This window comes from Aspergillus pseudoviridinutans, assembly GCF_018340605.1.
Source record: "Aspergillus pseudoviridinutans IFM 55266 DNA, scaffold_9, whole genome shotgun sequence".
Lineage (NCBI taxonomy): Eukaryota > Fungi > Ascomycota > Eurotiomycetes > Eurotiales > Aspergillaceae > Aspergillus > Aspergillus pseudoviridinutans.
In genome coordinates this window covers 320,448-343,816 of record NW_025091289.1, presented here as the reverse complement: position 1 = coordinate 343,816, position 23,369 = coordinate 320,448, and the positions used below count along the sequence as shown (strand labels likewise).

General features: G+C 47.5%; 5 protein-coding genes across 5 annotated transcripts; 3 read left to right on the top strand and 2 right to left on the bottom strand.

Moving 5' to 3' along the window:
• Positions 1-1,809: 1,809 nt before the first annotated feature.
• On the top strand, positions 1,810-3,651 carry Asppvi_010940 (uncharacterized protein; the record flags this gene model as incomplete). The annotated part of the gene is made up of 4 exons (XM_043306776.1): positions 1,810-1,921; positions 1,980-2,911; positions 2,982-3,468; positions 3,548-3,651. 4 exons carry the CDS (start codon positions 1,810-1,812, stop codon positions 3,649-3,651), a joined length of 1,635 nt encoding a protein of 544 aa, XP_043162711.1.
• Positions 3,652-4,525: 874 nt separating this feature from the next.
• Asppvi_010939 (GNAT family N-acetyltransferase) lies at positions 4,526-5,122 on the bottom strand (the record flags this gene model as incomplete). Its single annotated transcript, XM_043306775.1, has 1 exon — positions 4,526-5,122. The coding sequence occupies one exon, from the start codon at positions 5,120-5,122 to the stop codon at positions 4,526-4,528; it is 597 nt and encodes a 198-aa protein (XP_043162710.1).
• A 1,641-nt stretch (positions 5,123-6,763) lies between these two features.
• Positions 6,764-8,158, top strand: Asppvi_010938 (uncharacterized protein; the record flags this gene model as incomplete). The annotated part of the gene is made up of 5 exons (XM_043306774.1): positions 6,764-6,928; positions 6,997-7,068; positions 7,120-7,215; positions 7,271-7,582; positions 7,649-8,158. 5 exons carry the CDS (start codon positions 6,764-6,766, stop codon positions 8,156-8,158), a joined length of 1,155 nt encoding a protein of 384 aa, XP_043162709.1.
• A 5,433-nt stretch (positions 8,159-13,591) lies between these two features.
• Positions 13,592-16,882, top strand: Asppvi_010937 (uncharacterized protein; the record flags this gene model as incomplete). The annotated part of the gene is made up of 8 exons (XM_043306773.1): positions 13,592-13,686; positions 13,746-14,626; positions 14,679-14,935; positions 14,991-15,256; positions 15,318-15,370; positions 15,422-15,535; positions 15,637-16,454; positions 16,535-16,882. 8 exons carry the CDS (start codon positions 13,592-13,594, stop codon positions 16,880-16,882), a joined length of 2,832 nt encoding a protein of 943 aa, XP_043162708.1.
• A 4,940-nt stretch (positions 16,883-21,822) lies between these two features.
• Positions 21,823-22,472, bottom strand: Asppvi_010936 (uncharacterized protein; the record flags this gene model as incomplete). Its single annotated transcript, XM_043306772.1, has 3 exons — positions 21,823-21,986; positions 22,044-22,114; positions 22,180-22,472. 3 exons carry the CDS (start codon positions 22,470-22,472, stop codon positions 21,823-21,825), a joined length of 528 nt encoding a protein of 175 aa, XP_043162707.1.
• Between the last annotated feature and the right edge of the window lie 897 nt (positions 22,473-23,369).

The window sequence follows — 23,369 nt, the reverse complement described above, 5'->3', positions numbered from 1 at the left end:
GTGAAAGCAGGAGAGATTGAGGATTGAAAGCGGATGGAAATGCAGAGCAGACGAAGGACAGAGACAGTTGAAATGGTCTTGGTATTTGATTCTCTTAAATAAACTGGACCTTCAATTAAGAATATTAGGATCTATCTCTACATAGGATACGCAGTAACGGTCGGGCAGACTGTGATTGACATTAATACAAGGATGTTCATAATAGGGTGTCTGGCTGAGCAGATTAGATATGATTTTAATCGCTATAGTTCAGCTTCTTTCATCACGGTGTGTCTCCTAGCATCAGCTGGGACACATTCTTTTACCTGCATCTGGTTGACACGTGTCTCCTGTCATATGCAGACAACTCGGCCACTCCGGGAATTCTGCGATTGGAAGGGCTTGGATGTCGGCGAATAGCTCAACAGCTGCCTGTTCATCAGAACGGTAATGTTAGGTAAATACCGTCACCACCAGTGGCTGTCTGAACATATGCAAGTTCAGCTGAACAAGGTATAAGCAATGCAGTTTGTCAAACCTACAGTAGGGGTCTAAGGTGTTAGCTCCGCTTGTAGTGAATGAAGTCAAAGCTTGTTCTACATATTGACATTGCCTGTGTTCATGCAAATACGAGCCCTTTTCGAGTCGAGAGGTGGGCGAAGGGCAAGCGGGGCGTCAAGGGATTCTTTCTTGACCAACCCTTTCAAAAACAACCGGAGTAGTACCCCAGTAATTTCTGGCCAGCCAGAAAACCTCATATTTAACGCTATCCCAGTTACTGCCTGCAGATACGAGAAGTCGAGGACTTCTCCGTCATCAACATATGACTCTAAGCTCCCCCATGGCCGGGTCAACCAATATCTGTACACCTGCAAAGGAATAAAAAGGGCGGTTGTTTTTAAGAGAACATTTTCAGCGCAGAGGCTCATCGTGCAAAACTTCCGCAAGTACTGGTGTACGACCTCCGTGGGAAGGTCAGCGAGGGTCCCAGGTGGCTCAACGTTTACTCAATATATGAAACTCAAGGACTTTGTGCTTGTGCAATAAGCGAGCAGACTGGCAACGAGTCATGGGCAATTTCCTAGAATGCAGAAACTAGTTAGGAAGTGACCACTATCACCAATGACATAATAACTATACATAGGAGTTCAGCTGAAGAAATTGAAGCCTCAGTGCTCCATGCAAGCACTCTTGCAGATTACCCCGCTTTGCGGCTGTCATATGCATGTTGTGGAAGGGCCCGATCCTATTCCTAGCGCTATCTGTAGTTTGATAATACCATAGTGGCTGAGCTGGTGCACTATTTCATGCTTTATAAAATGGCATCAAAACTTGTCGCTTCCACCCCAGTGATTGCATAGCCCGCTAGGCGTCGGCGAGACCATCTGGGTTCCAAGCCGACCTTAAATATCCAACAACTAGTTGGGAAGACATGCATAGCAGGCTTAGCGGCCTGAAGCCAAAGGAGCCAGTAGTGTAGAGCTGGTCTTGTCGGCCCTATCTTTGCTACCTATGATATAAGGTTTCAGCCCGTATCCCCGCTCAGCGCCTGCAGGTAACCATGCACTAAGCCAAGAGTCGCAGCAGGGGGCGCTACCATTCCCTCTCTTATGGAGCTGAACCAGAAGACTAGATGGAAATCGGACTGGACTAAGATGGGTTATTCTCAGTCCACAACGAGTGGCTAGGTTTCCCTTGCGTGGACTTATAAGGCCTGATCACCGCGGGGTCGTTGCCACCAGATCATTATCCATTCTATCTTTTTCAACGCCGATTTGCTTGCTTAAGTCGAGACGCGGAAGTATTAGCTACAGAAGCAGCTTGCCCACTATGGGGATGGATACACCCAGTAACAATGCGAACGAACCGGAGACAGGAGCATCATTTGTGGAGACACTCGGGGCCTTGGAGAAGATTCTTCGGTTTGTGGAGAAGCACAAGGGTAAATATCCCCGGTGTGTTGTCAAGTCGTTCTACTGATTTAAGTGATACGCTTTCAGTTGCCTCCTTGATTATCCTGGCTCTGGCATACCCGAAACTCGCCGTCTGCTGGGGCTGGATGGGGTCAGATACGACTTCGGCTGAGTCTCTGTTCTCTGTGCCGTTGTTCGTGGCAGTGGCCTTGCTCGCTGCGGCCAGTCAATCTACAAATGTCTCATGGCAGCTGCGATTTGCATACCTGGAACGGCAGTCTCTCACCACTTGGCTCGACGGCATCACCGGCGGGCACACCATCACTCTTGTCCTAATCACCCTTTTCTTCTTCCCTGTCCTCTGGCTCGCCATTCTCGGCTTGATATCGTGGCAGCTTATCCTGTTGAGGTACCGCCAATACGTCCGGAAAGTCACTGCAGAGATGAGCGAGCTCAGGGGCCAGGCTAAAATAGCTCTGGATCGCAGTCAGGAATATGCCACTGCAGCGTCTGAGTACGAGTGGCGAGTGTTGAAGGTGGTAAAGGAAATCTACCTGGTCCAGACCCAAATTACTGAGGTCTTTGGCCGGGATCCCGGTGCGTTCAACGTGTTAGCCCAGAATGTAGAGACTGCTGTCCAAGCTGGAAAGGATCTCACGGACCTCACCAAGGACATATTGGTCGGCCGGTCGAAGGCAGAAGATGAATTCGAAAAGGTTCAGCAACTCGCCGACAAGGTGACCACGCTTGCCGAACAAGGTGAAATTGTCGACGCTGCTTCTTCTGCGGTGGCCATCCAGGAGCGATTGACTGCTGTTCAGGAGGCTGAGAATTCCCTTCTCCGAATTAAAGAAGGGGCCCACAGCATCATGGTGAAAGTTTATCTCGATGATATACTGGCGACGCAGAAGAAGCTCCTTGAAGAACTTCAGGCGAGAGCTAGGGAAAGGGAACAACCAGCCGAAGAAGAAGCACAACCAGCTGAAGAAGATGCACAACCGATTCTTGATAATAAAGTGGTATGGGACAGTTCATTCCAGCTTGTTATGTCTTTCCACCTTCTTCTTTTACTGATATAGTCTCCATTAGACTCTAAGGGACCCAATCGCGATTGTGGGCAGTTTAAGGGGCGCAACTGAGAACATCGATGACCGGTGGTTCCCTCTTGAGTTGCCATTTGCTGTCAGCCTCTTCAATTACAGCACCAACCAGGTCTTCGTGACGGACAATGGCATCCTCAGTTTGGATTCGGGCGGCGGAACAAACAGCGAACAGCGAAATGGACAGATTCTTCCCTTCTACGATCAGATTCCCGCATACTCAATGTTTCCCTTCTGGACAGATTTGAAGATCTGTGAGGGAAAACCACACGGGATCTACTATGAGATTATCGGAGAGCCAGGGTCGAGATCTCTCACGGTGGAATGGTATGTGACACGGTGGTCAAAGGAAGATCAATACTTTCACTTTAACCTGCGTATTGACGAAGCGCACCCGAATATTGTCACTTATCAGTACTATGATGCCGTGGACAAAGGTGCTGAGTGTACCATCGGAGTTCAAGGGGCTAATGGCGGTGGGTTTTTCCTTTTCCATTTCCCTTTTCCTTGGTGTGTCCTGTCAATGCATGGCCGTACTGACGTACTCTTTGCTAGTGTTTAAAATGTTCTCTCACAACGAGGCCAAGGTAGATCCAGGACTCCGGCTTGTCTTCAACACAGCGGAGAACACGATGGATGTCTCCACGTTCCCAATATAAGCATATTCCGTTGCGGAGGGGGCCGTATTGGTGGGCCAAACCCTACCAGGCTCTCATGACGACAAGCCCCGCAAATTATGGGACTGGCTCATTTTTCCAGTTTAGCCTACATTAGCATGTTCTTAGAGTCGGTTAGGTGAATATGAAGCCTTGATTGTCCCTATAATTTTTCAATGCCCTCCCAATCTCTCTTAGCAGAGCTACATCGGCATCATATGAGGGCCAGGGGCATATGTGGTAAAAATCACCTCAGGGTCCAACAACTCCGTGTTCTTTGAGTTTCTGCCTATCGTCACTGGTGGTTGAAGGTTCGTCGGTCGTACAAGCGAAATCAATTTGCCGTCTTGAGCCCAAGTTTCGTATTGGGCAATGGGCTCACCTTAACCCAACTTTCAGGATTTGCTGGCCTTTCAGAATTGTTGGTAATGATGAGACACGGCTGCTCTGTGGTCTGACAAAAAGTGACTGTAGCAGATGCCAGGCCTTCATTGATGATCCAGCAAGGAGACGTCGGGTTGTTTCCAAGTAAGCTCGCTCTTGCGCTGAAAGCATTGGGCCAAAGGGCGCTGATGTGGGTGGGTTTGACTATTATAAGTTCTTTTTTCCAAGATGTCCTTCTATTAACCATCCTTATCATTATTAACACGCATTTGTCTGGCCATTTCCCCGCAGTCCGAATCCCTGTCCCAATTCGAGTTCGAGCAATCAGATCGCGGGATTTGACCATGCCAATTCAGCCAGACTTTTCTATTTGATTCTAAACAGAGCGAGCTGACTCAGTGAAGCCTAATAAGTTCACAGCAAAAACATCAAGATGTGAAACAAAAGAAAATTCAAAAACATACAATAGACTGTCTATCACACAATCGGCATTTCAGGAGTCAGCAACCTTCTTCGCCTTCCACTCATGCGCCAAAACGCCCATATAGATTAAATCCCACCACCTCCCACCTTTCCACACACACTGCCTCTTCCGTCCCTCAGACACAAACCCAAGCCTTTGGTACACCTTTTGTGCCCTCTCATTCCACTCACCGACCGTCAGCTCAACGCGGTGCAAGCCCGCAGTCAGAAAAGACCAGTCCAGTATCCATGAGATAGCCTCAGACCCATACCCCTTGTCTTGGTACTGGCGCGCAATAGTGATCCCCAACTCGTGTGTGCGATGATGTGTGAAGGCAGGGACTTGCTCTTTTAACCAGATCACACCAATTATCTCGGGCACCTTATCGGAGCCCTCGTCCGGGATGATACATATCATGACTGTCATGAACGCAGCAGCAAGCTGCTTTGCTCGCAACTCCTTCCACTCCTTTGTGCTGAGCGGGCGTATGAGGGCGCTAGTGGCCATATATCCAACTATAGGGTCGGCGTAGAGAGCTTGGAAGAATGCATCGTCTTCTGGGTTATCCTCTGGCGCACGATAAAGGAGACGGGCGGAGCGGTAGGTTTCCAATGGGAAGGGATCCATTGCGACCGTCTGGAGGAGCCAGTTGAAGGCTGTGGGGCAAGTAGTGGAGATTCGATATTGAAGGTCATTTAACAGAGCAAGGCGAGATTATATACAAGACCTCTCGCGCTCAGATCTCCGGGGAGCTAGTTTATTAGTGAGTCATCAATAAAAACGACCAAGATCGCTAGGCCTATACGGAGTCAGGACTTGAATTAAGACGACATTTGCGGGCGTGATTCCGTCTCACATGAAAGACTTACCCGATTCGTTAAGCGTTGGTTGAGTCGTGAGACATGCGTACAGGCACCAGGGAACCAATCAGGCAAATTAATTAAGAGCTAAAATCTTACCTATCCTAGTAATGAATCCAAAACTTCTGACCCCGACGGATAGTCTTGGTCGCTTTTGGTGGCTGCTTCTACTCCGGATCTCATTGCCGAATTGTTGCCTAGCGGGATCAATAATATGCGCTGTGGAGCGGGGCTTGGAGTTACCTCGTACAATTCCCTGTGCATAAGTTTTGTCTATGGGTTTTCAATTGGTGTATATTACTCTGTTATAGTATGGGCTAGGCTTCATGGAGGTGGGACATACGAATAAAAGCAGATTAAGATGGTAGGGCCATTTCCAGGCAACGAAGATTTGCTGACCTATACTTGTGCTGCAGAGCCCGTAACTCTTCCTATTTACATAGAGTCAACTTACTCAGTATTATATTCATCAGGGCAGCTAATGTTAATGATGATAAAAACTGTATTAGGGTTAGCATGAATAACCGTATGCTTCAGTTATTTCCCATGCTTCTAATAGAAGCTCTAAGGGATATTATCAATTGACGGCCACATAGAGAAAATAGAAATAAAAGGAAGCACTAACATTCTGAGTAGTAGTATAAGTTAGCGTGAACTGCACAGCTCCATCTAGGAGGTCCTATGCATAAGCTACTGAATCAATGCGCTTTTGATGGAATCCTTTGAGCAAAGCAGTCCTTAGAGGTAGAAATGCTGAACTAGCATCTGAAGCACTAGCGTAAGGTGGCTGAAATGGAACTGCGCCTGCCTTGACCAGATCCTCTTAGGTAACCATTAGGCATATACAAATCAGGTAACCCAGTGAGCTATATCAGCTAAAGTAGGATGAACATAGCATTAGTGTGTTTAACGTGAACCTTATCTTTAAGCTTGCTTTTGTTTCATTAATTAGGCTCACACCAAACCTTATATTGCTTGATATGTTGTGAGCTCGCAATGTGGAGGGAACGCCCAGTGATTCTGAAATATGCGCATCAAATGCCCTGACAAAAAAGAAACATAACCGCTCCGCCACGTCGCCACGAACCAAGGGTCCTGTAAGGACATAACCAAGGGCAAATAGCCAACACAGGCCCCTAGGTGGGGCTTAAAGCTCGCCTATAAGGAATAGGATTGTGTACAATAGAGATACAAGGGCAGAGATATAGTTGTAGTAGCCTGCATATCACTGAGTGAGGGGTCAAGGTAAATGACATCATCATCATCATCATCTACTAGTTGCTGCTGTTGGGCAGCGGTCACATGCTCCTGATTAAGTAATTAGTGAGTCTTAGACCCTTGTCGTTCACATTCCATCCTCCTGCCACTCTACCAATCCCGACCTTGAGGTTGACGAGGTTGAGCAGTAATGGACGCAGAGGATGCGAGTTTCTTCTGCAATATCTGCGGGGGCCCCCCAACATACAAAAACCTTATCAAACGGTCCACGCTCCGGTATCTTGACGAAGCAATCCAAATTAGCGAGCATGAGGCATTTGATGATTACTGCAATTGCGGAGGGCAACAGGAGCAAGTATGTACTGAGCTGGCCGCTGAGGGTCGGCAGTAAATACTCGAAACCAACCTAAGACTGCAAACCAGGACGGGCATTCGAGCTTCTGCAATGCTAGGTTTGGATATGACGCGAGAATTATCTCCCCGAAAGTCATCAAGGTGCTGATACCCGTCATTCCTAACGGTCACTGCTGACATGTGGCTACCAAGTGGCTTGGTGATGTTCGTCTGGTAGCCCACCGAATTCCAGATGCTGAGCTCTTCACCGAAAACGACTCCGCTGACTTGCCTATGGTATCGCCTCTTGTATGTCCTTCCACCTACGTAGATCTAAGTACGGAACTAATAGGTTGGTTTATAGGGCCAACACGTTGATCCCCAGTCCGGGCACTTCTTCTATCCACGCCCGTACGGCGAAGATCCCAGGTCGAATATCCTAGAATGCAATAAGGATGGGTTTTTGGTCCACGATGCATGTTTGGAAATCTTCAAACTTGTATGTCGTGATACAACCTCAGCCATACGACCGATAAATCTACGGGATTTCCTCTCAGTTATGGACCTGGGCTTAGCGGATCGCAACAGTGACTCTTTCGATTGGGGTTATGGTGATACATTTAGTGAGGGACCTCGTTTTGAGTTTGAGGGTTGGGTTCCATGGGAAGATTCCGAGGTTTGCGAAACCATCTACCAGCGATGGATCGAGCTTGCAGAGAAAGACTGCTAACCAAATCTAAAGTGGACCGTGATAGATCCCAGGGGGCCATTTGATCTCCGGCCATTGATCGCCGAGGCGTCGACCGAATCTGAATCCAGTTTTACATTCACTTTCGACCAGGACAGGGAGATCCAGCACCATTCAGACTCAAGGAAGTCAGACTATCTCTCGCTAATTCCGTACGAGCTGCGGTTTCGCATACTAGAGATGCTTCCAACTCAGTCTGTGCTGAATATATTCCTAGCGAGTCCTCATTTCAGGCAATGCGCTAAGAATCTGCCACGCAGTTTCTGGGAGTCTCGACTATTCTTCGACGTACCTTGGTGTGCGGACATAGTCCTGCCCCAGATGCAAAAGAGGAGCAAAGTCCAATGGAATGAGCTCCTTCGTCTGCTGAAGGAAGCATCTGCAGTGGCGGGATATGATAGCGATTCTTTGGACTATCTGGCTCTCAAAAACCGTCGGCGTATCTGGCTTCAGTGTGAGCGAATTCTGAGAGATATCGAGTCGCAGCATTCGCTCAAGCGATAAAGAGCCAGTTGACTTTGATTCTTTAGTCATGGATATACAGTAATCTGACCACTGTGGACAGTTCCCAAACGTATTTTCATCCCATGAAATCCCATATGAGAGGTTCCTTCTCGATGAAGCACCAAACATTCTTGCTGAAGGGCTATGAGAAACCGTAAGCAGCCACCATCTGATACTTATAGGAGGCGCCCAAGCAAGTGCAAAAGCAGCTCCCCCATTTCATTGTCAATAGACCTGGTCCATTCACTCGGCATTTCTACCGACTCAAGCGCTGCATCCACGAACCAAGAGTCTTCGTAACAATCTCCTCCCCAGCCCATGCAGAATGGTTCACAAAAAGCCATCCCCACCACAGCATCGCTTCGAATGTTCCCTCGAAGCATTGAGAATCACGACACTCAGTCTCCGTCTTGCGGAGACCATGTAGCAATCAAAATTTCCCCTGCGTTCACATCTTATAGCTATATTCAGTACATATACTTATGAATTCCGGAGGTTGCGACCAATCACCATACGTAGGTAGGCTGGATAGATTCAGCGGGAAATGAGAAACGACGACCGGACGTTTATTCGCTTCCTATATGAGTTATCCTTCCCAAGTCGATAGTCTCCCATCCAGGAGAAATCGAATCCTAACCCTGCGCGCTGGCTGCCGGCCATCCAATATCCCTAGGACAAACCTACGTGGGAACCCCGACACAAATAGCATACCCAATCCAGAGGTTCTCACAATTAGATCCAATAGCCTGGTTCCACTGGTACAGCTGAGCAAAGGTAAGATCATATCTCGACTCAATAGCGGCACATGAGTCTCCCTTCGCAACTGTGTAATATGCGTTGCAATTAGATGCGATACCAGTTTGCACCGGGCCGCCTGGCCCAGTAGCTGTTGCTGTGCTTTTAGGGCCCTTTATACAATACGCATAACCCAACCATAGGTTCGTACATCCGGCACCAACTGTCGTTCTTGTGTAAGCTGGGATCAAGTGTATTTGAGTCCCCGGGGGGGCGGCTTACTGCTTGGGTTCCACGAGTAGAATTCGCTAAAGGTGATGCCGAATTGGGCTTCAATCGACGCACATGTATCCCCGCCACTCACTGTGTAGAATTCCCCACAGTCTGAGACGATTCCAGTCTGGGTTGGTGCCGCGATCGACGACGTTGTGGTCGTCGCCGTAGTTGTCGTGGGTGGACCGGTGGAGGTGGAACTTACACCTACACAGATAGCACGAACATCGTAATACCCTAGGCCTTTGAACAGTGCTGAATTACAGTCAGAACCCATCCAGCTATTCCACGCCAGTAGCTGATTAGCTGTCAGGCCGAAGCCGGTCTGGATGTCGTCGCAACTGTATCCTGGAAGCCAAAGTTAGTATTGGGGAGAGGAAACGGGACACATGCGTTCTGCACAAAGCGGTGACTCACCACTACTATTTTGATATCCAATAACTTCGGTAAAGCAATTACAGGTTGATATTGTTCCTGCCTCCGTAGCATTTGTGGGTAAACAGTAACTAGTGCCGCTGCTGTCTGCTGGGCCAGGTTTAGTATCTTTTTCTGTACCTTTCACTGTGCTCGGCTACCAGATTGAACTCACAAGTGGCATTGATCTGGTAAACGCAATAGCTGTATCCAGATTGAAAAACACAATCAGTGGCGGAAAGGCTAGGGTTCCAAGCCAGGAGTTCATCTGTGGTAACCCCCTCTGCGACCGCAATATATGAGCAGTCGTTCAGGCCATTTGTGCCGTCGTAGTTTCGGTATGCCGTGCAATCATTTACAGTGCCAGATGCCGTTGGAAGTAGTGAGGTGGTCGGAACGTATCCCGGGTGACTGCTAGCAGTGGGAATTGCGGTGTTAACCGAGGGGAAAGTAGCGCTTGTGACCACGATAAGCGGTGTCGTGACTGGATAATCAGAATATGTAGCCAGAGTTCCCACGGGTGCTACACAATAAGCCTCACCAAGCTCCAGATTCGTGCAATTTACGTCGATTTCGGGATTTAGAAAGTAGAAATCAGGGAGAGCAAGTGAGAATCGAACAGAAAGGAGTGCGCAATTATCTCCTTCCTCGACCTAAAGACTCGTATTACTATGTGGTCGCTGAGAGTTGGTGCCATAGCTCAGTCGCAAAAAGAAATCTGTTAGGCTCACAGTATACCATTGGCCGCAATTTTTGTTGGTTCCAGTCATCGCATTTGTAGGCGCAGGCACGGCAGTCATCGCGCCGCCCGTGTATCCGCTCGAACCGTTTGTTGATGAAGCTGTAGAGTTTAGATAACCACCTGGTGGGCTGATGGAACGGTTAATTGTTTGTAAGGCAGCAATCCATGAGGGTACCCTTTTTTAAATTCGAGTAGCCCAGGGTGGACGGAACATACCTCACACAGACCACATATCCGACATAATTGGGGCTGTTCTGACAAAGCGAGTTGAAGTTTGGATTCCATGATAGGAACTGAGGGACAGTGACTCCGGTAATACTTCTAGCAACGCTATCACACGAGTCCGATGCTTGCCAAATATATGTATTGCATTGAGGCGGCATGCAAAGGGTGGAGTTAACAGCGGCGGCAAAGTTTTGACAGTACAGATCCAAACCATTCACGTATAGAAGATTATAGGTCGAAACGTTGAGGGAAAGTGCCACAGAGTTGCAGTCATCTGTGCTCTTCACTGTATAAGAACCGGTGCATGTTGCTGGCTGAGTTGTGGTCGCTGTCGCTGTCCCAGTGATACTAGAGTTGAGAGCATACTGCGTGGGAGACGTTGTCGTATAACTGCGGGTAGCACTGCAACTGGATACTAATACGGCGAAGTTGCTTGCGAGGTCAGCATCATAACCCAGCGGATTACTTAACTGAATAGCCCGGTTCCCAAGCCAGCAATCTGAACAAGCTTGGGTAGTGTTGAGGTATGGCTGAGTAGACCACGACAGGATTTGCGGGTCGCAGAATTCACCAGTGATGCTAAGGAATCAAATCAACTGGGAGAAATGAGGGAGCTTTTGGCTGTGACCACTGACCTGTCGGTTCTGCATGAAAGGTTATACGTATACAAATAATTATCAACGATAAATGTCGCTGGGTTGCATCTTAATAAGTACATGTGTTTCAAGTCTAAGGTTAGCGCAAGAAATGGAAGTCTATACCTGGATATGCGATGTTGTCATATACAATGATATCGGTAGCGGCCGTGCAAGCATCTTGAATAGTATTTCGAGCGGCTACCAGGGAAGAATAGCAGGAGTCGACGCAAAGCTCAGTGACCTGATCAGAACCCAAGATTTCTCCGCTGCATGGAGTGTCAGATGGCCAGTATTACCAGAGGAGCATGAATCTGCCTACCTTGCAGCAACCGGGCTCAAAAATGGCGGACATGTAACGTTTGTATTCAAGGCACCTAGACACGCAGTGCTAAGGCCAGGATACTTCATGAATGTCTCTGCCCCAGAAAGCTGTTGTCCCCATAAATGTCTCAAAGGAAGCATCCCGAGTGCCACGAAAAGAGTCCTGGTTTGCAAAGTTGCCATTGCGGAACCTGATCTATTGCTGATATGGTTGTAGTTGACTGGCTGTGCTAGCAAGACAGTTACCGTATTTTGGACTGCTTTTGATTCTATGTGAGCTATGAGGGATAATGGGGGACTGTTCACATATACCTCACATGCAATTCTCACGACGGGAAGGAAATAGCAGAGCAGAGATTGGTGAGCTCGGGCTAATGCAAGACCGCTTATGCTCAGAAATCTTAGCCTCCTCTTCATGCATGCATTGAGACATGTTTGAAGCGGGACATGACCGAGATGTTGAAGTAGCGTCCCTGTAAGTTCGAGATCACCACTCGGGGCGGTCTCGCGTTGCTTGTCTCAGGTGCATATCGAGTCACTCGGGTGGGGGGTTGTGAGTGGGGTTGTGTTGATCTCGAATCCGCGACCTGCTTTGAATCGCGTCTCTGCCAAGGATCATGCCCTGCCATGAACAGATGGCTGGCAAACTTAGTTGCCGCTGAGATGTAATGTAGCTGTGCAGGGGATAGTTCCTGAGAGGAGGCAAGCTGGAAAATGCCCCACAGTGATTTGCTGCGTGCAGGGATTCATACAGGTTTCAGGAAATACTCATACTACCTAGTGATCCCTCGTCGGGGTCGGTTGTACAGACTTTTGCGACCACTTTCCCAAGGCAGAAACATGGCCGACATCTAGCCCAGGTGCCCGTCTCCAGGATGTCATCCAAGGAGATCAACAGGTTAGCGGTTTGGCAGACTGAAGTCATAATTGATACTGATCAACACTGGCATACCGTGATAGGCAGGAATCACCGTCAAGAAATTCCCTCAAGGCCCATCTGGTCAGTCGTCTTTCTGATGATGACAGATACAGCCCCGGTTCCTCTCAATCTAAACCAGCAAAACGCTAACAGGGGCGGGGTTGAGCAGGGCGTTCAAATTACCAGTCCACTGGGGAGGGTGGATGTATATACTAGCCTTACAATCCAAGATATGAAGTTGAGAGAGCTAGTGTCCAACATCACCCCTCTCGACACTTTTGTTCGGTTGTTCGTTACTGAACCCAATCTTGTATTATAACTTCGCAGAAACATCCGCTGGTCATGGCCGATAACCACTATAATAGGAAAATATTGCCTAGAAGCAAGATATGGGCTCTCTTTTCAGTCTTAATTCTGGTTTCAGCCTATTCTTGGTCAGGCCGATCGAAACCTCCCATTATCAAGGTAACCGGTCGGTCCGATAGCGTCTCTGAAGAAGAAACCAGTCTTACGGCGAACACCACTTTGAGACCACGAGACAGTTATCAATGTGGCCCAGGTAATCCATGTAGCAACGGTGCATGCTGTGGGAAAAGTGGCTATTGTGGATATGGCCCGACTTACTGCGGCGTCGGATGTGTGTCGAACTGTGACGCAAAGGCTGAGTGCGGCCAGTTCGCAGAAAGCCCAGGAAAGCGATGTCCTCTGAATGTTTGCTGCAGCCAGTACGGATTTGTAAGTGGCCCCTAACACCGGTGAAAGGATAATAATCTGAACATGACGCTGAAATTATGTTCTAGTGTGGCACAACCGAGGACTTCTGTGGGGGTATGTAACGCCTGCTGGGAATGGTTACTTACGCAGCCGGACTTTACTGACTTGCAACAGAAAATTGTCAAAGCAACTGCGTTCTGAACCCAAAACCTCCAGTCGGTGGCGCTTCTGTTGGTATCCGTCAGAACAAGATGATCGGGTATTATGAATCGTGGTCTGCTCGCAAGGCATGCCACAAGGTGTCCCCAACAGATTTACCATTAGACGCATTGACGCAGTATTTATGCCCCATTTCCAACGGCAGAGCCGGGATTTCAACAGTGTCTTATTGATATCTCAGTGTGAATTTTGCTTTTGCGTACATCGAACCAAGCACATATCAAGTGGTGACAATGGACGGATCCACTCCTGCAACCTTGTTCCAGGAAACTACGAACCTCAAATCAATCAAGCAGGATATCAAAGTCTTTGTTAGTATCGGTGGGTGGTAAGTGGAAAGACTCCCTATCCGACGACCCGTCAGTTTCGAGTTCAACTATATCATAGGACGTTTTCGGACAATGACACTTCAACGCAGCCGCTATTTGGTCAGATCGCAGCCGATGCTACGAAGCGGCAAAGATTCGCCGATAATGTTGTTTATTTCATGAAGCAGTACGGTATGTGGCAGTGGAAGGATCGCGGTGCCCTTCTGCTTCATAGACCACAAGGCCTAACTACGACAATAGGGTTCGGTGGTGTTGATATTGACTGGGAGTACCCTGCTGCTCCCGATAGACGCGGCAACCCCGAGGATACAGAAAATTACGTCCTGCTTCTCAAAACCATGCGAGAGACATTTGACGCCAGCGGAAGTACTTATGGCCTTACCTTCACGGCACCATCCTCATATTGGTACCTGCGCTGGTTCGACCTACCGAACATGATCAAATATGCAGATTGGATTAATCTTATGAGCTACGACCTCCACGGGGCATGGGATGCTACTAATCCAATCGGAAGCATCGTCCAGGCTCATACAAACTTGACCGAAATCAAATTAGCAACTGACCTATTCTGGCGCGTTAATATCCCGCCGTCCAAGCTCGTTATGGGATTCGGCTTTTACGGCCGGTCGTTCACTCTGTCTGACCCTGCTTGTACTGCTCCGGGCTGCCCCTTCAGTGGCGCGTCAAAACCGGGCCCTTGTTCGGACACTGGGGGGATTCTTGCCTACTACGAGATCATGGCTGCACTCGATGGGTCTACAAGCTCGTCTAAAAGAGCCACTATCAGCCCTACGCATGATAAAGCAGCGGCAGTCAACTATTTTACGTTTCATCAAAACCAGTGGGTCTCTTACGACGATGCAACAACTTTCAAGCAGAAAGTCGACTGGGCCGATAGCGTTGGTCTCGGCGGTGGAATGATTTGGGCGTCAGACCTTGGTTGGCGTGTCCGTGTCGTTCTGAAATTCCATTTTGCTGACTATGGGACTAGACACGGACAAGTACACAGCTCATGGAGCCTTACTTGACAAGACAATTCAGTCGAATCCATCTCTCCAAGCTGTAAACAAGGCGCTATCTAATCCAGTGGCTGTCGTGGAGGATCTAGCAGGTTCGAATGGTCAGAAATGTTTTGTGTACAGCGGCAAGTGCGTTAATCTTAACGACAATAAGGCCATGTCTAATGCTTGTGGATCGGGCTACACCGTCGTGGGCTGGGATGATGCCGGCTGCGGCAAGAGGAACTGTGTAAGCGCCTCTTGCAAACCGAGGGTCGTTCAATGGCTGACTGAGCTCCAAACAGCATTGTGGAAAGCCAGTGTGCTGTCCCACAAATAGCGCTCCAAAGTCCTGTATATGGCGCGGCGACGACAACGGCGGGGGCGCCGGTGCCGACTGCAGTGCCCAGTGTAGGCCTGGTGAAATCAATATCAAAGGAATCCGATCTTCGTGGGGCGGCGGGTTTGTGAACGATGGTGGCACCGATAAATGTGGTAGAGGATATAAGGTGTTTTGTTGCTCAGATCCTGATTACGCATCTGTGACTAAAGGATGCTCTTATGCAAAATGGTACGTCCTCTTTCAAACGTTTGAGGCACGAAATATCTAACATGATTTGGACAACTCCCAGTCGAGCCTCCTGCCCGTCTGGCAAATCCGAGGCTTTCAAAAATTATGATAATTGTTGGTTCGGCGGTCAGAGTTACTGTTGTTCCAATCCAGTCGAACTGACAGGCTGCCACTGGGAAAGCGGCAGCTCGGGTGCAGACTGCGCCAATGCGAACTGCAATGCGACAGAAGTTGAGGTCGACAGGGCAACGTACGGAGACCAGTCCAAAGGGTGTGACTGTACGTTCAGACAACTCGACCTGACTAATGGGACCTGAGCAAAGAGAGGCTGGAGGAGACAGTGGATATCAGTGTGCTAACTTCGACCTTGATGACTATAGGGGGTCGACAAAAAGCCATGTGTTGTACTATCAAGACCGCGCCGCCTAAGCCAGCCACCTGCAGCACTGATCTGTGTAAGAAGTTTCCGGGTTACTGTTCTACTGGCGATAATGATGAAGGTGCAAACGACTGGACAAAGCGGGACTTAACACTCCTTGGAAGAAGTGGGAAAGACCAGTCGCTCGAAAAACGCGGCAATGCCGAGATCTACTATCCAAAGCATATTACCGGAGTCAGGGTCATAGCTTGGGCATATCCGGCCCTCCGTGTGTTGTATAACGAGTTTCCGGAACTCTACCAAATCTTGCGACGGTGGTTCCGGCTCATCCCAGGATACTGTGTCGGTCCCTCTATCAACTCGGGCACTTTTGCAAATGAACACGAAGTTCCTCCCTCGGCCTTATCAGACTTGGAAGCAGAGCATCCGATTGATCGACAACTCGCAATGTACTTCCTCGATTCAACTGTTACCGGGGTCCTCCAGTCCGGGCAGAGAGCATCACTGCCTAGAATTGATGCCCAGCTCCTCAGAGACGTCTGGTTAGCAGATAACGATGCACTGGCTAACGAACCCCCGGTTGGGGGCCCCCGTGGAATCCGGCCAAATACGCCGAACGATCGCTTTATGGAGGCATTCGGGTCGGAAAACTACCCGTATCCCTTCATAGGAGTGGGTAGGGACATCAACGGGGCCAAGGGCCGAATTATGAAAGGAAGTGTGCCTTGCACCTTGACTAGGGTCGACACGCTAGCGAGAAACGCCGTCATGAGCGATTCACAGGGCGATGTTGATAGCCTCCTACAGTCAATTCGAGTAGTAAGTGGACTAGCCTTCCAACCATATCAACATGTCCTCTCCATTTTATACCCTGTTCAGCGCTGAGTGACTCTTCTCAGACCTTTGCTGTGTTCGAATACCTCAACGATGCGCAGGCGGCGGTTCGCTTTAATGCTGTGCGGCAGCAGATCTATCTCCAGGCTACTTATATAGAACGCCGTAGTGGGATACCTAATTTCGCTGCTTGGTGGAATGAGTGGCTGACCGACTATCTTGCCACCACTGAGCAACGGATACGCAACTGGGCTAGAGATGCGATCGATCGCGCAGCAGCGCCTTTTGTGCAGGCGCATAATGAGCATGTTGATCTGTTTACTTATGCGCAAGTGATTGGAGCCTTGGAGCAGATGTTGCAGGAAGTTGAAAATATCAGGTTTCCACCGGACACGTCAATGCGAAACCCTTGAAGTCTTGACAGTCACTCGTCAGAGCTAGTTATTGGGAGGAGGACAAACCGCGTGGGGTGCTAGTGCGCAGCTGCATCGCTATTGGGGATGGCGCCTCATTAGTCAATACGAATGCTATACAGTTCTCGGCTGCATTCACATCAGATGCATAGGGACACGCCATATGCAATGATCGACCCTAGACCTGAAAGCTGTTCATATGGAGAAGTTGCCTGTGTGTAGGTCCCACGTAGGGATATATAAACATATAAACTAGGGCACTTTCATCCTACGCGAGCTCTTTCCTTCATGATCCTTCAGGCCTGAGAGTCTATTCAAGGGTAAGTTAGTCGTATTGACACAAGGTGATTTGACATCATTATCACGTAAATGTCTTGTCGCTGCAACCTGAGATAAATGTTAGAGCATAGTATTGATAAGGTATCTAGTGACAATGGCTAGGGCTTGCTGGAACAGGGCGAGTCTTAAAATAACAAGACAGTGTTCGGGTTATGTATACTGCCGCATATAATTGTATATGATCTTCGAAAATCCAGAAAAGTGGCAAACTAATCGTGTGATTTTAGTTAAGATTCATTAACACATAATCTTGGTGCTTGGAGATGGAAATTGTGTTCTTATACTTATACCAATCCCTACTTGAATCCTGGATCTATACTAAAAAAAAAAGGGGGGGTCTAGGGCTGCAAATTGATTGTATGAACTACAGCTGAACAACTGGGAAGCTCTTTGCTCTATATCTTGTTATTGTTCGTGCTGACGTGCTGGTTTCTATAACAACTGGACAGCAGTTACAAATGAGTTCATATTTCCTGTAACATAGTCATTGTTGTCTTGGGCAGTAACCATGTGGTTTTCCACAAAATAAGACATTCCCGTATAGAGCGGACAATATGAAGGATGCCGACAGTAATCGCTATCGGCTCAGTTGTATCTCTTTGCCTTTCAGGCTTACAGGCTTCTGGCATGCCATATCATGGTCATCACTCATATTCCCAATCAAATCCCTTCTCTAATGGAAATATGCGGTCTTGACTTCACAAGAAGGCTCTAGTCCACTAGCGTGCTTGACCAGTCGATATTAGTGTATATCTATGCCAGCATTAAAAAGTCCCTGGTTCTGCAAAGGGTGTCAGCTAACCTATGGGATACAACCTGTTAATGCTAACAGTTAGGGCGGGAGGCATGTTCCTTTAGGTAAATCTCATGCTATAGGAGTTTGTTAAGAAACAGAATGAGACTAGTACATAGAAGGCACTGAAGCAGGCTCCCCAGAGGCTTAAGCAGATACTTTAACACATGCTAGCCAGTCTCTCTGAAAGCTCTGACAAGGTAGAGCTTGAGTACCCTAGTAAATTATTATTCTAGGTCACCTACGCGGATCATCAGGTGTGGGGGTTAATAGATATAGAGGCCATCCGCAGAGTAAAATCACCTGAACAGGATGGTAGATAACCTTAAAGGGGCCCTACAGTGCCAGTAAGCGTTATTCTTCACCTTACACTGAGAGGATGGACTTACAACAGCTAAGCTAGAGAATAGATTAACAAACCTAAGCACACTTGACTAGTCCACCGACAAGGAGAAACAAGGTCTGATGTGACTTTTAAGGACATAGATTTCTTCATGGTCTTCAGCTTAAAAAAGGAAATAACTACTATCACCTTCTGCCATACATCTGTTAGCAACTTCTTCTAAAACAAGTCAGAGGGCAAGGTGTTAGCGAAGAAGGGCCACATTGCTATTAGGGTGAATTAGCATGAAGCCAAAGCCCATGTCCTAAAGACTAGCTTAAGACTAATCACCCATCCTGGATTTATAACAAAGCCTACAAAGGCTAGTGACTCAGGGCACATGCTCTAATATACTGCATAGCACTAGGGTCATCACTTACTATCTCCCCGTCTGAGTGCTCATTAGAGGATAAAAGAGAGATCACAAAGGTGCTATTAACCGCATTTAATTAGAAGAATTAGTATTAACCTGGCTTAGGGAATACCATTAGGCTCTTCCTCTAGCTACTATTAACACTGTCTAACAATAGTGGCAAGAGCAAGATATCATTAAGTTTCTATCCCTAGAAGAAAAAAAGTTTATCTTAATAACAGAGGATGAGCTAGTTAACTTATTTAAACTAATAGGAATTTTCTGCATCAAGAGATGGCCATGGGAAGACCTGCCTAATCTCATTCCCATAGCCTCTATTTTCTGGCGCTATCAGATACTAATTAAGGCTGAGGAGTCCCATGATTATAACAGAGGTATAATAGCAGAAGCAATAGTTAAGGCTACTAAATTTAATGACTTCAAGAAGACTAGTTAGTAGTTTCAATGATGTGTAATTACTCTGCGCCAGACAGGGCACCTGTGAGGTCGGCCATTCAAGGTTCGAGGTCAACTGGTAAGATCAGCGTGAAGGGAGCAAGATAACCGTATACTGTGGTTGACCCCGGTGGTTTTGTTAGTACGGTGGGCCTTGCAGGGATTTGAATCCTTCTAGTATCTATTACCGCCTTCCTAATTAGTATTATATGAAGCTAATAAGACCTCCTATCTTAGTGAACCTAGTGAGCAATCAACATGCCATGCCTACCCCTGAACCTAGCACCCCCCCTCAGCAGGCAGCTGAGCAGAGGGGTAATTCTATACGCCTTAGCTGTGATGATCGAATCCGTGTTCTTACCCTCCGAGATGCTGGCTTTACCTATCAACAGATTGCAGATCAGCTTCAAATCACGCACCGCCAGGTTCAGTATACCTGTTAAAACCAGCAGATGACACCTAGGAAGGCTCCTGGGCAGCCGCCAAAGCTCTCTGAGGAAGATATTAATGATATTATAGTATTTATCTCTTCCTCTAAGCAGAATCGCCGCTTACCTTTCCATAAACTCTGTCAAGAACTTGATCTACCTGTTGGACCAACCGCCCTTGCTTGTGCGTTAAAGAAACAAGGTTATACTCGCTGTATTGCTCTTCGAAAACCTCCTTTATCTGACCAGAATAAGCGTGTACGTCTTGCCTGGGCGTTAGAGCATGTGAACTGGACAACAGAGCAATGGAACCAGATTCTTTGGTCTGATGAGATATGGGTTACATCAGGCTTCCATAAATGAATCTACGTGACTAGGAAGGCTGGTGAAGAGCTAGAGGAGACATGTCTTCGCACCTCTCCTCCTAAAAGACGCGGATGGATGTTTTGGGGCTTATTTCATGGTTCTACTAAAGGACTATGTCTATTCTGGGAGAAAGAATGGGGTACAATTAATGCAGAATGATATACTGAGAGGGTGGTTCCTATAATTAATAGATATCTTCGCCTGCTTAGATGGCAAGATAACTGGCTCCAGCTAATGCAAGACGGTGCACCTGGCCATTCTGGTTCACTTAATGAGCTTCATGAGCGTGGAATCTATCTAGTTAGATGGCCAGCTTTCTCCCCTGATCTGAATCCAATTRAGGTGGTATGGAATTGGATGAAGGACTGGATCCAAGCAAAATATCCAGATGAGGACCACCAACCAACATATGATGCTCTACGACAGATAGTTCGAGCTGCCTGGGATGCCATCCCTGAGGATTTTCTTAGGGATCTAATCGAATCTATGCCAGCTAGATGTCAGGCAGTAATCAACGCAGAAGGAGGTCATACGAAATATTAGATAATTACTAGGATAGCGGCAGAATCAATATGATTCGTTCATTGCAAAGACCCACCGTACTAACAAAACCACCGGGGTCAACCAACAGTATTGCCTAAGCAATGAGGAGCTAATCGCTGAGTTGCGGAATACTCAGCAACTTGCGGAGATATCTTCAGTGTATCACATGATCTAGTAGTCCGCACTATCTGCGTTGGCTGCATACGGCGGCTTTATAATCCGCCGTAGCCTTAACAGCACCCTAAGGAGGCCCTGTAGTATTATGGAAAGGTGAGAGAACTCAATCTAGATGAATAGTAGACACTGCGAAAGACCACAGAGACATATTAGGAGTAAGATAACTGGCAGAAATACACTAAACTCTGGGAAAGAACTTAACAAAGTTTATTGAAGATGATCACAGAGTTTCTAGAGGATACATTATTAAACACGCAGCTTTATGAGTACCTAGAATATATGGGGAAGATCTATGTGCATCTAGGGGATAGGGAGAAACAATTTAAGGCGTTTTAAGAGGTATATTAGTACACACCCGCTTACAGGACCTATGTCTACGCGCCCCTGCAATACTATAACAATAACCACGCTCACAAAGTGTCCATAGACTTACTAACGGAATTAGCTAGTACTCTAGCCCTTGAAGGAGATTTCTCAGAGTTAATTCAGTTCCTACTGATCAATGTATTCAATGTAGACTTCAAGTTAAGGTTTGCTGCCGACGCCGCGTTGGCTACAATTTTAACTTTGTGTTGGAGAGCTTGCGAAGGGTAGCCCAGACGACTTTAAAAAGCATTTTGTCTCGTTATGTTTGCATTATAGATGGCGTCTTTGCATTGGAAGAGCTTTGTTGTATTTATCATGTACAGCTAATCATATACATATATCTAATTGGAGATCATTGTTCATCCAGTGGCTAGTATCTCAGGTCTTTCCCAAATGCCGTCGACTTGTGTCCTAGATGATCAAATACTTATTAACTGCACAGCGATAGAAGGATTTCTGACATCATCAACTCAACTAAGATGGAAATCGTCAGGCAAAGCGTGGAGGACTTTTAGCTCAGTGAAATTGAACAAGTACTTGGGGAAATCCGCTCCGAGACGGTATTCGTTTCAAGTCCAGCCGAGGGAAATGTCTGTTACTGGGCCAATGCGGGTTATATCGTCTACCCAACCTCGCTGCCTTGTTGTCGTAGAATGTCCTTTCCCGGCAACTAATATGCCGTAGAGGGTGGTCCACAGAGACCAGTCGAGAATCAGATGACAAATTAGACTTTCCTAGTCATGGATGGTCGAAATGGTTCTTCGTATCCAAGGCCTCACTGGTGATCTTGCCGCCATGGTTGAGCATCCACAGGTAGTCGTCCGTTGGTACGTCCAAATCTTCCCGAACAATCTTACCGAATAGGGTGCTCCCCTTGCTGCACTTGCTATTAAGAGACACGTCTTCACTGACGAAGCAACAGATCAATCCGAACTTTGCAGACCAAAGTATCGACATACCAACTACTGCGTGCAGGACAGTTTCCCATCTGTCCGAAAGTAGTATCGTTCCAGGTAGCTCCGCGCCGCGGCTGACGAGTAATTCGACATAATCAACGTGCTCTCTGCCGGATTCGTCGCATCGGCCGTAGACTACGCTTTCGAGGCTTTCTTTGTGCAACGCTCCTCCTCGAATATCCCATTTACTTGGACTCCAGCATCCAGTAGAATCTCCATCTCAGTATTTGTTTCCCCGCCACCTCCAGCCCAGGCGGTAAAGTGCAGAAGAGGTCGGCCACGTTTGGCAAGCAGATGTGGGAACTGCGCGATTGCCGTCTGAACGAATAATTTCATATCCTTCGCTACAGCGAAGGCCGTGGGAGTAATTTTCCATGTTACATCTCTGAAATTAGCATCCGACCAGTCATCCCGTCCTTCTTCCTCAGTCATGAGTCTGTCAAGACTCATAAACAAGGCCACCAAGGGGCGCTTTAAAGTTGACTCAGCCATCAGCGCATAGAAGGGGATGTTGCTTGCTGGCCTGAATGTCCTCTCATGACCACACTGCCTCCGCACATTTTTGGGAAGGAGTACCATGAATAGTACATCGCAAGAATAAAAGAATGGCTAGAAATGGAACTGCGCACGGCCTTGACCAGATCCTCTTAGGTAACTGTTAGGCATATACAAACTAGGTAACCTAATGAGCTATATCTGCTAAAGTAGCATGAACATAGTATTAGTATATTTAATATGGACCTCATCTTTATACTTACTTTTATTTCATTGTTTTTGTGAGCTTATAATGTGGAGGGAACGCCCGGTGATTCTGAAATATGTGTATCAAATGCCCTGACAAACAAATTGTATGAGTCCCACATCCCCACATCTCATGGTTTTAGCCTCATTTAGCATGACCTGCTCCACCACATTGCTAGCTATGAACCAAGGGACCTGCAAGGACAGAACTGAGGGCAAATAGCTAACACAGGCCCCTAGGCAAGGCTTAAAGCTCACCTATAAGGAATAGGATTGTACATAATAGAGATATAAGGGCAGAGATATAGTTGTAGTAGCCTGCATATCACTGAGTGAGGGGTCAAGGTAAATGACATCATCATCATCATCATCTACTAGTTGCTGCTGTTAGGCAGCAGCCACATGCTCCTGATTAAGTAATTAGTCAGTCTTAGACCCTTGTCGTTCGCACTCCATCCTCCTGCCACTCCAGAGAAAGCTTATTTACGAGCTCTTTGAAAACAACACGAGAATTTACGCGTCCAGGAATCTGCCCTCCTCTGATATTTGCGTCAACGATTTCAACATGTCACGCTGCTCCCAAAAACG